The sequence below is a fragment of the Channa argus genome, chromosome 3, assembly GCF_033026475.1.
Source record: "Channa argus isolate prfri chromosome 3, Channa argus male v1.0, whole genome shotgun sequence".
In the NCBI taxonomy this organism is placed as follows: domain Eukaryota; kingdom Metazoa; phylum Chordata; class Actinopteri; order Anabantiformes; family Channidae; genus Channa; species Channa argus.
This window is the reverse complement of record NC_090199.1, coordinates 15,693,993-15,706,400: the sequence shown is the minus strand read 5'-3', so window position 1 is coordinate 15,706,400 and position 12,408 is coordinate 15,693,993. Positions and strand designations below refer to the sequence as shown.

The 12,408-nt window shown below is 39.3% G+C and overlaps 1 protein-coding gene across 12 annotated transcripts in view; it reads left to right on the top strand.

The window, feature by feature from the left end:
• The window catches only part of ank2a (ankyrin 2a, neuronal), a 54,997-nt gene that overhangs the window by 7,243 nt on the left and 35,346 nt on the right, over positions 1-12,408 (top strand). For 8 of the 12 annotated variants that reach the window (XR_010913856.1, XM_067497310.1, XM_067497316.1 and 5 more), the window contains exons 2-7: positions 5,624-5,725; positions 10,436-10,534; positions 10,979-11,077; positions 11,204-11,302; positions 11,411-11,596; positions 11,938-11,961. Coding sequence is in view for 11 of the 12 variants with exons in the window: in XM_067497310.1 (XP_067353411.1) it covers positions 5,624-5,725; positions 10,436-10,534; positions 10,979-11,077; positions 11,204-11,302; positions 11,411-11,596; positions 11,938-11,961 (609 nt within the window). In the remaining variant the exon portion in view is untranslated. Of the gene's footprint in view, positions 1-5,623; positions 5,726-10,011; positions 10,105-10,435; positions 10,535-10,978; positions 11,078-11,203; positions 11,303-11,410; positions 11,597-11,937; positions 11,962-12,408 lie in introns of those variants that run through there. The other 4 variants (XM_067497320.1, XM_067497311.1, XM_067497317.1 and 1 more) reach the window with 3 other exon arrangements.

The window sequence follows — 12,408 nt, the reverse complement described above, 5'->3', positions numbered from 1 at the left end:
ACATATGCTGCATTATTATGATGATGATTAATATTCTCTAATTATAATTATATTAGTAGTAGTAGTACTAGTTTGTACAGCTACTGGATCTGTTTAGTTCACATCAATATTATATAAAAACAATCATGTAGAATAGGTCAAGTTACTGGGGAGCGTCTACTCCTACATTCTCCTTCACAGTATTTATTGTAAACAGCTGTTACAGCTCTTTTGCTTGGTAATGGTAATTTACTTTTCTATACTGATACTGTCAAGTGCTGTGGAGAATTTGCATTATTGCTCATTCTCCACTCAATGTGCTCTATGTTATAACCCAAAAATCAAACCCGGCAAAGATTAACATTGTTAATAACTTTTTTCAATACACAAATCCATCTACACATTTGTGCACTCTAAACGTGCACACACACTCACAACCTGAATCACATGAAGAGGCGTGTGCAGGCATATGTGTGTTGCATTTTGTGTATCCAATATCTGTCTATCATAGTGTCCTAATGGGCCATATAAAAGCCTGTGGATCTATAAAATGGAAAGCACACCATTAACCCCTCAACAAGAAGTAAATCCACTAAACCAAGAGAAACAAGAGCTCACATCACCTCTCTTTTGCCCCCTCCCTCTCCCCTGTGTAATCTAACTCCTAAATGGACACATACACACATACATCCCCTTTTAATACATAGTAATGAGAATACATTAGTATGTATTCTCCTAATCCTCATTACCTTGAATGAATGAAGAAAGAAATCAATAGATTACTGATCATTGATACTTTTTTGCTGATGGATAGACACTGAGATGTTTATAGGATTAATAAAGACATACAGTTTGCACACACACACAGACACACACACACACAACTAACAGTGTTACTGTAAGAACACTGTTTCAGGATCAACTAACACACTAATCAATAAGCTTATAAATTTTGTCTGGTAAATATATAACTGTAAATGTTTGGCAGTGTAGTAGCTTATGCTGTCAGATGTCTTTGCTTTTACTGTAATAGCTAAAAGAGGAGGGGGTACTTTTGAAGCAAAGCTGTTTGGCAGTTTCGCAAGGTAAGGTTTGGATAATATTTTAAAATATAAAGAAGCAGATGCTAGATTGATTCTACGTGGAAGAATCAGTCTAGCATATGCATCTGTTTTAAAACGCTAGAGAGTTGAAATCACATGTGGAAACTAATAGACCACTGTTTAAATTCTTAGTCATCATCTCTTCTTTATAACTTATTCTGTGTCTTTCCAGCAGAGGGTGCTAGAGGAGCAGAGGACATGCACACAGAGGTTTAGTCCCTTCACCAGAGGAAAAATCACGGAATTGAGTGAAGCCTCAGTGCACCAGGCTAGGACATTTTAGATTGCATTACACTGTGTGATTCAGCAGATCCGCCCATTAATGATTAATTGCAGCAAAGGCATTTTGGTGATGTTGTTGTTTACTGAACCTCTGGAAACGTAGATTTTTCTGTTCTGTGTGAATAGGAAAAGAGGTGTGAGATAGTATCCCTCTCCCTGGTGCTGAAAAGTCCCAACATTAGCTGCATTGATAGACAGGGACCCTTGACATCAGTCCCCTGGGGGACACACATGCAGATACACACACTTGCAAAAGCAGTCAAATCATATTCCATCAGCCACCAGTACTGAGGGCGCAGTGCAGTTGAGGTTCAGATCGACCCACTTTCCTCCCTTGCAGAGGGAAGCCTGTAACTTGCAGGTGTCTGGGAGCCACTATTTTTTGCTCACTGGTTTCCTTCTGGACCATGTGGTGTGTCACGTCTTCTCTGCTGGTCCACAGACTTTACCAAGTTCCCTGAGCTTCTCTTATACTTCCTCTCTTAATGCTGTTGTTATAATTTATCCCATAAACTCGTTATCTCACATGTATTAGCCCCCATTTCCCTCTTTATTGCTGTCTTCACCATTATCTCCCTAATTTTGCTTATATTGGAGTGTGAATGCATAAATCCTGCAACATCCTCCAAACCACTCACATATCCTCCAATGTAGCCAATGTAACTGTTTCAACTAATTTGATTAGTTAGTTGATAAAACTTTCAACTTTCTGCCCTAAAGGTTTTTTTTTAATTATTTAAGCTGTTTAAAGAATGTTTTTACTTGAAGAAAAATTAGACTTTTACCCTTTTTATTTTAAAGTCCATGGGTCAGATCAGTTTGATCAGTGCTTTTCTGCCCTGGTGGAACCAAGACATCAATTCCTTAACACAATGCTGTAAATATTCATCTTATTTCCCCAGCTATTTTCCCTGTTCACCCTTTACTTTTCCTCATGTGTCATTCTTTCTCTCAGGACATGTTGCACAGCAAAAGAGGGAGTAGCTATGGATGTACCAGTCAGCTGGCTGTTGGCATGAAGCCCCACTAAACCCCTTACACAACAAACACTTTCCTGTGACTGTAGCTCACAAACACACATTAACACATGCATGCACGTGCACATGGTGCACACACAAAGACACGCACATACTCTTTAGTAGCCACATCTGTTCTCATGAAATAGGTTTTCATGTTCATCTGGTCTAGGCGATTTCCCTGTGTGTCGTTGGGTATGTGTGTGTGTCTGTGTGGATGGGTCTTAACCTTCATCATTCATGAAATCCTATTCACTCATTTTCTTCCTCTTTCTCTCATATTTTACAAATTTATTTCAGTGGGCAGTTTTGGTTCTGTGGACGCACGTTGGTGTGTTTGTTGTTTTAGTTTTTTGGTCTGAAAATGTGAACATCTGGTAGCTTTATCTGACTTATTCTTGGCCTTAAAAGAAAAAAACAGATCATGAGGTGAGACAGACAGAGACAACAGATGTTTGTTTCCAATGGGTTTTAAGAGAGGATCATTTTTGGAGCCGAACTACCTACGTAAAAAGTTTCATTTTCAAACCTTTTTTTTCTTCAGATGAACAAAGATTTTTTAAAATAAGATTTTTGTTTGCGTCTGCAAAGGTTCGAAGCGTGTGTTAGGTCTTACATTTTTCTAAGACAGAAGTGATGGCTCATGCTGCAGCCCACCTGAAGAAAGCACGTGAGCTTGAGCAACATCCAGAATACAGAGCTCTACAGAAAGCCAGGGAGAGGAGGAGACGGCAGCGGGAGAAAGCTGAGCAAAAGCGTCAGGTAAAATGCACAAAATCCTCTAACAAAATCATGACACCACTTGGTGGCTGTCATGGATCTTGCTTGTTAACCTTTTAAGTTCAGGAATACATGCTTTGGTTAAGGTGTTGCTGGGGTTGCATACTGTACGGGAGTGGTAGTTCACGCATGGTGCGGTGGCTGCTGTTCTGCTGTCTCAGATGGTTGAATGTGTTGTGTGAGTTTGATGGATAATGGTAGAATAGATGAGTTATGTGGGAAAGGCTCAATCTCAGAAGGAGGTTGCATGTTGATATTGATAGACCCAGTCAGGAGTGGTGAGGTTTCACAAAAAAAAACATCCTGGCAGCGGTGCAAGCATATTTGCTTGTAAATGTTACCAATCAGAGAATTTAAACAGAAAGTAGTTAGTCTTAGAAGCTGAATGACCTTGAAATACATTAAGTGACCTAATTTGCATTGAAAGATGCTGCTACACACCTAACCTACACACCCAGGGCATACAGCTTACCCATGGGTTTGTGTACATCTGTCTGTGGGATTGAATAGACGTTTGATTTTGTTCTATTCAGAGCATACACTTGGTCTTTGCATTCATAGAGAGCACCACAGACTGTGCAGTCAAACCCAGCTGTCATGCCTCCCACCCTGGGCACATACAGCAAGGGTTTGGTGACTTGATAGAGTAGGGGGTCTAGAAAGACAAAAATAGCCAAGCCTAAAGAGACAGTGAGGGTTAAATGTTTATGGCTGCAGTTGTTATCCTACAGGGAGAGACGAAGAGCAGCCAGGACTGGGCCTCATTTCGCACATTATGACAGAAACAGAAGCATCTAAACGTATCTAAGATATTAAAGGGCACAGAGTAGGGATAGAGTGATGTTACACGGGAAGTATTTGGTGTGATGTTAATCAAGTGTGGACGGAAGACATGGACAGATTTAATGGACTGTAAAATTGATTGATACAGCTGAACATCAGCAAAGTGCCCGGAGAACCTTTAATTTTACTACATAAAAAAGAAATTGCAAGGCTTAGACCATATGGCACCATATAGTGTGAGAGGGAATGCCACAGTTTTCCAGTAGGGCATGGATATTGTTACTGGAATTGTGAAATAACCATGGGCACCGCAGCAACATGTCAGGACTGTGGATTAGATAAAGCTGTAAAGACCACTGGGAGTGATGGCGATTTAAGCCAACACACTGACTACTACAGGACCACTGATTCTGGATCTGATCTTGATGATTCACTGGTAAGAGGTTGATGAGACATGGTTCATTAGCCTTCATATTTTCTGTTACTTATGCTGCAAAGTGTACTTCATGAAAACGTGTTTGTGTATATGTGAAAACGTCTTATGTGAGTGGTCCGACCTTTGATCCCACACAGGGCTGTGGCCTCATCCCAAACATGTAATAGAGAGTTTGATTGTGCTGACTTCACAAGTTAGTGTCCAGTAGTGTTTAACTGGCATATTACCCCATTAACCTCAATAAGAAGAGGTTAAAACCTTGTCAACACAAAAAACATTGCATGTACAGGTCCTTTGGTGTAGTATTATGACATTCATTTACTGTATCACAATGATTGTAAGCAGGCTTGTTATAAGTGACATAACCCCTATCCAGATATTAGATGTCTTCAAGGGAAGATCCCATCCGGTAGCAAAACCACCTCATAAATCATCCACAGCTATTTTAGTTGTGAAGTATTCATTTTAATCATTATTCAAGCACAAACTATCTTTCCCTTTCAGTGGGAAGATTTTCAGCTTTTTCGTGTCTTAGGAAACTGAACATCTAAATGCTTTTGAGTGTGGGTCAGACAAAACAAATACTTTGGTAACTTAGATTCTCTGATATTTTATTAACCAAACTGATAATAGATTTACCAGAAAATATCTTAGGGATAATTGTGCATTGTGGAGAAATAAGTCTGTTTCCATAGTCACAGTCTGGGGACTTGCCTTTCCATTGGGAGCAAAGATAAAGACTGTGTTTAAGTATTTTTTGTTTTTGTTTGTGTGTGTGTGTACATGTGTGTGTGTGTGTGTGTGTGTGTGTGTGTGTGTGGTGCAGCTGTTTATGCAGCCTTGAAGTCTGGTGGGTAAATTTAGATGTGCTTACTTGAATTATTGATACTTGCAGGAAGTATGACTTTCATAAAACCACAAAAAACTTTTTAACCCTCTATATTAGGGCAATTAAAAAGCTGCATCCTTTCTAAATTAACCTTTTTATGGTAATATGTGTGTGAAAAAGTAAATTACGATTATTTTACGGTTTATGTGCTGGGTAAAATACATGATATCTTTTGTAAAATGAATACAGCCTAAGTTTAAAATGAAATCAAGAACAAGAAACTATACTGTCGTTTTTATACTTTTAGCATCTGTAATAGAAATACAAAACAAACATGAAATTTAATGAAACTGAATTGAAAACATGTTTGTATTCATGTCTCTAATAAAGATCTCCTTGGTCTTCATCTCTCTAGTCGGACAGTAACACCAGTTTCCTACGAGCTGCCAGAGCGGGAAATATTGACAAAGTGCTTGAATTCCTGAAAAATGGAGTAGACATCAGCACGAGTAACCAGGTAATGAAACTTCTTACCAGCCTCAGTAGAAGCTAAATGTGGCATCTTCTGTGTTTCTGCAGTTGTATGTGATTTGCAGTGTTTCATTTTTTCTTTTCTTTTTTACCTTTCTCCTCCTTGATATGGCAATAAGTCCCCAACTGGCCAGATCCCACTTCAAACATTATAACCACCATATCATTTACAGTGCCCCTCTGCATTAACTCCTCCACCCCCATTTTTCCTCCAAAGCTCAGCAGTATTTGAAATGTGTACGCCCCTCTAGCACATGTTCTTAGGCCCCCTATACCCATCCAGACCCTCTAAAGAGGAGGGTTTTTTAAGAAGGTGCAAAGTACCTCTGGCTCACTTCTGTACAGTCCTCCTACTTCTGCTTGATTGCAGAAGTCACAAGGTAGTTTAGTGAACATGGGAATGTAAGGATACATGGGTTCGTGTGTACACATGCAAATATACTATTTTTCTACTGTCTCACTGCTGTTGACCTTTTGTCTTTCTCCAGCAGTTTAATAGAAAATCTTTATGCACTAGCCTGGTGAAAGGAAGTAGCACCCATGGCTCTATTAGTGTGCACCAAAAATAAAGCCTGACACACACACAGACACACACACACACACACACACACACACACACACACACACACAGACACACACACACACACACACACACACACACACACACACACACACACACACACACACAGCTCCTCTCTGCCCAACTTTTGTGAATTTGATTACTAGTTGCCTGTCATATTATTATGATCACATATTTATGGCTTCATGATCATGAACACTTTAACTCTAGGTCTATTCTATCACCATCTGCTGTTTCTTTAACTTCTACAGGAAGGAAATTTTAGATGTGGATGAATTAAAGCAGTCATCATTATTGTAACATTCTGATGAATGTGTGGGATGGCATTATGAAGGTATGGAATTAATAAACGTCTAACAGTACAAGAGTGGATACAGTCCAGGTATATTGATGCCACAAGCCCAATTCTCTTCATCACACAGTGCTATAAAAACCTTGATAAAGGTAATTGAAATGTGACCATATATGATGCCTGTTGAACCTTAAATTTCAAGGAGACACAGATTTAACCAAAGGCCACAATGATAGGAGGCCTACATGATTGTTGAACGCTATTATGTTACTTGTGATTAGCAGCACAACCTCTCTCAAGAAAATAGGTGGATCAGAATCATGTCAGTGTAAATGCACTCCACACACAATTACAGAGCCATTATCTGAAGCTGCTGTGCTGTCAGCACTGCAGCCATTAGAGGCAGTGGTCTGTTAATAAAAGCATCAACAGATATTGAAGTTATACAGATGTAAAAGGACAGTTAAGACAATTGATTGATTTGCAGTAAACTAAAAATGATGAACCTCATATGTTCATATCTCATGTGCAAACTGAATTTCTGTGTTTAATTCAGCTATTTACAAATTTGTTTTCACTTAAATGACAGACGTAGAAGACAGTACGTTACAGTCAGTTCACATATAAAAACATGTGATACAATTATAATATTCGCTTCAAATTAGATGTGATGCAGGAAACACATAAAGTAGATAATATCATCAATTCTCGACTTGTGGTAAACTGAGTGGTACATCATCTGCAAGTCAGTGGGAGAAGGTGGAACACCACATAGAAATATGCAGTATTGCCCTGGGTGGTGAGGGCCAGAGTTTGATTAAAGAGAAAGAAAGATGCACCCACTATCCACTATGAAACTTCTCTATGTCACTGATTGTACTAATGACCCAAATATTGCACCTTCTTGATGGAAGACTTTAACCCCCAGTTTCTAGGCAGTGTGAATTTGTAAAGAATTTATAGCTGCTGAAGAAGAACGATAGACTTATCTATCTACTTATCTAACGATAGACTTATCGAGTATGTGTGTCTGAGTGAGCTTGTGTGTTTTTTGTATGTGAGCTGTGTCCATGTCCTCACAATTAAAGGTCAGACCTCTCCTCTAATCCACCAAAACGTTAATCCTTAGTGAGTGAAATTACGCTTTAATCTGCATGCATTTACATTAGTTCCTCTTTTTCCTCCACTGTTCATCTCTTTCTGACACTTGAGCCTATAAAACAAGACCTTTTATTACCATGTGTGATTATGACAAAGGTCAGCGGTCACAGGGGGATGAATATTAATCTGTGATGGACTGAGCTCATCAGATTCCCTCATGCCATGGACCATACAGACTGCCAAGGATCACTGTTATGGGCAGAATTTCCATTAGCTAAATGAAGCTTTCACTTACAGCTGAGAGGAAAAGGAGATTTAGATCTGTCTGTGTGACAGTGTGTGTGTCAGTTGTGGGTTTTGTTTGTCTCTCTTGGAATACATAATATTTGAAATGTGACGGAAACAGTCAAATAAGATTACCGCATAAATGATTTCACAACATCATAAGTTATGTTGAAAGCTTAAACTTTCTGTATGTTCACACTCTAGCAAAGAGCATCTAGTCTCATTTTAGGAGTTATTACATCTCACCTGTTCGCAGTCTAGTTAAATTACTCAATGGATGACATTAGAAGTGTTGGCAGTGCAACTAGAGAGCGTTTCTCCATAGCAGTGAACAACCAGCTCATTACAAGCACACCAACAAACAACAGCAAAGATTTTAAAAGCAGCAGTTTTTCTAACTGATTAGTCATCTTTTCAAGCACAAATGTTAACAATGTACTGGTTCTATGTTCTCAAATGTAGCGATTTCACCTAGGGATGACCTGATCTTTTCTTTTTTCAATATCAATCTGATATCCAATCATAGTAGTAGGTATTGGCTGGCTGTGATCTAGATTAAAAGTTCATTAAATATACAGTCAACACAATCTGAAACACTGTATTTTTCAGATCTACATATTTGAAAAACTGGAGTTTAAAAAGTTTGTGTTTAAGATGGGGTGACGTGTCGACGTCATCGACATTATTAATTACAGTAATACGTCTATTTACGAAACTTGAGTCGGAGAGTCTCAAGTTGGCCTAGATAATAACGGTGCAGAAAGATTCTGGACCTTGGACAATTTTTGGACAATAAAGAAATTAGTTAAAAGTGCGCGGATTTAGTTGTTAAAGGTTAACTAGAGCACGAAGAAATACATATTTTTGTTCTGAATTCACCTGATATAAATTCTTCAAGACCCCAGTCTGTAAATCAGATAAATGAAAGAATAACTTCATTCACAGGATAATGGGACTTCTGAAATTGACAATATGTACATTTCCAGTTAAGCTGAATCACTCATTCCACTTGTGGTTGTACAGAAATGATAAAATGTTAAAGACTGTAGTATCTTCCCTCTGTGTACTAACAAATACTGACTACAGATACTTTTAGATGTTCCTAGGGAAATTAATGGCTCTGTAGCTCAGTAGGTAAGGCAGTCGTCCACGGACCACAGGGTCAGTGCTTTGATCCCTGGTCCCAGCTATATGTTGAAGTGTCTCTGGGCAAAACACTGAACCCCTAACAGCCCATTCCCATCCCCTGCTTTGTGGTGCCGGTGCAAGCCCGGTAGAAATTGGGGAGGGTTGCGTCAGGAAGGGCATCCGGCGACCCTGAACTCACAGGATAAGCTGAAAGGACAAAAAATAAAAGTGAAGCTTGAAACACATTTGTCATTTTAACCATTAAAAAAGGTTGTAATGGCACCTGTAATGGTATGGCAAGAGAAGCAGCAAGTCACTTGTTGAACTTGTTGTGTTTAAAGCAGCTAAAATGTGTAAGGATCTGAGCAAAACTTATGGTCAGTTCACATAAGAGCATCTTCTAAACTGCAGGTCTTGTGCTGGAAGGAAGTACAGCCAGGTGACCCAAAGACAGGATCGTGGGCACCTAAGGCATAGATATGCATAGAGAGAGTAGCTCGTCCATATGGGGCTACCGCAGAACTGCCAGACCCATCTACCACTAAAAGCACCAAAAGTGGGTACATTTACAACATGTAGCCTCCAAATTTCTAAGATCTCAGTCCAATCAAGAGGCAGGCCACTTAGAGAAGGCAGATGGTTTTAATGTTGTGGCTAATCAGTGTATATGTTTAAATTCATGGGCGAAAAGGGGTTATAGCAATTTCTCTTTTGCATCAGTGCAAAAGTTTGGGTGTTGAATACAGACAAGGTGTAGAATGGAAGAAGATATGGTGAAACAGCGTTTTATGTGTTGACGCATGTCTGTCTTAGAGGAACAATGTGTGTTCGGTCAGAGTCAAACATTTACTTTTCCCTCCGCTCTCCTCCTCCTGTGCTGCTGCAGCTAACCTGTAGCTCTGGTGGATGGATCAGGGTCCTTTGATGTAATGCTCACACCAAACCTGCCTGGGAGGAATTTCTACCATGGACTGACACAGTAGAACTTGTGTTTTCTGATTCTTGATATTCCAAAACATCTCTGATAACCTGTCTTTTTGTAAATTAACTTTATAGGATGTGTTTTCACGATTATAATATTGTTTGAGAAAATGTTCACATTATCGTATCGTTGCCTAATTATTTAAAATTAATTTTTATTCAAATATCTCAACCACTGTCTGAACACCAGGTTTCTTAAGATTCAGATGATAGCAGATTTAATGAACTGATTGTAATTAAAGGATTGGGTAGCGGGTGTTCTTGAGTCCACACACTGTACTGCTTCCTTTGATGTCTTACATTGATTTTGTCTTTTTGTTTTTCCCCAGAATGGTTTGAATGCTTTACATCTGGCAGCCAAGGAAGGCCACAAAGATTTAGTGGAAGAACTGTTGGAGAGAGGAGCACCTGTGGATTCTTCTACTAAGGTATGTGCATTTATTCTTATGCTTGTTTACCCTGCAGGTATGAATAGAGCACAATTTGATGTTCAGCCCCAGACAGGCTGGGTCACGATTACATAGTTTACCCTCGGGGGAAAGGAAAAATGAGAGTGAGTGTTGGGTGTTCTGCTGACATCTGTGGTGTGTTATGTGACTCTGAGCACTGAGCAATCTGTTACCTAACAGTCCATGTCCTCAGACTGAGATGAATATAGTTCTTAGTATTACTCAGTTAACCTCATACAAAACATTTTTGTATCAGTAATTTGGAGACTTCGGTTTTCAATGAGGGAATGTTAATATCAGATATGTCCATCTCACACCGTCTAAAATCTTTTAACCAAGTTGTCTTTTTAAGTCATTCATGCCCACTCAGGATACATACATTTATACCCACAATTCATACATTAAATCTGTTTGTCTCTGCAGAAAGGAAACACTGCCCTCCATATTGCTTCATTGGCAGGACAAAGGGAAGTTGTCCAACTACTGGTGAAGAGAGGAGGAGATGTTAATGCTCAATCACAGGTGAGAAGCATGTCAATAAAGATTTACCATATTATGAATTCATCTATACGGGGTAACTATATAAAGGTGAGACTATTGTGCTCGCTGACATTGTATGTGTATACACTCTATTCACTGTGTCTACAGAATGGCTTCACGCCACTCTACATGGCAGCCCAGGAGAATCACTTAGAAGTGGTGCGATACCTATTGGAAAATGAAGGGAACCAAAGCATTGCAACAGAAGTACATTTGAGTTATATAAAGTTAGATGTTGAATACACTAATATGCATATTTTCTAGTCATTTTACAATTTACTGGAGTCTCTGGTTTTCTCTTCTCTGCTTATCCAGGATGGCTTCACACCACTGGCCATTGCTCTCCAACAGGGTCACAACTCAGTGGTCTCCCTGCTGTTGGAGCACGACACCAAGGGTAAAGTTCGTCTGCCAGCCCTGCACATTGCAGCCCGCAAAGACGACACAAAGTCGGCTGCACTGCTTCTCCAGAACGACCACAACGCTGATGTCCAGTCTAAGGTGAGAGGGGCAGAAACTGAAAAGAGAAACTACTAGAGGAAAGAGGGATTGAGAGAGAGTTGTAGAGCTCAAAGCAAGAGTGACAAAATGGAAGAGTGAAGGAGAAATGGAGAAAAACATGTAGAGAGAGTAGCAGGAAGTGTGGAATAACATGTTATAATATTAATGGATGAAGTCTCTCTTAGGAAACGTTTTTGTTTGCCTGCTTTTCTTTGCTTTTTGTTTCCTATTTGTGTGCTCATGTAAACTTACCTTGTGTTGAGTGTGACTCTCGTGATGAGCCCTGTCCCTAACAACCCAACTCCCTGTTCCTCCTTTCTCTCTCAATGCACCCCAACCAGATGATGGTCAATAGAACCACAGAGGTATACAGACCCATCACCTCTTCATTTGATTTTTGCCACTTCTGACCTTCTCTTTCAGCTCATGTCCTGACCTTTCTTTTCCTTAGTGGAGACTTACAAAACCCTGCGTGTCAGAGTCATGTAACATTAGTTTGAATGCATGCAGCTGACTGTGCTGCACTACACACACCTGCATGGCTGACATGAAAAAAACAGTATGTTATATATAAACATCCCAGGGAATCCCAGTTCATTGTATTTAATTATAGAATATTTGTTTTACATTACTTTTCTATTTTTGAAGTGAAAAAAGATTCTTTGAAATGTGCCAGCATTACAGTTTTTATGCTTAACTAAACCACATATCGCATCTTAATAACCTTTTACTTCTTTATTTATTGTAATTTTCTCTGCATAACCTGCAGCATGTTTACCTTTGAGCATGTAAATACCATCATTTTTTCCACT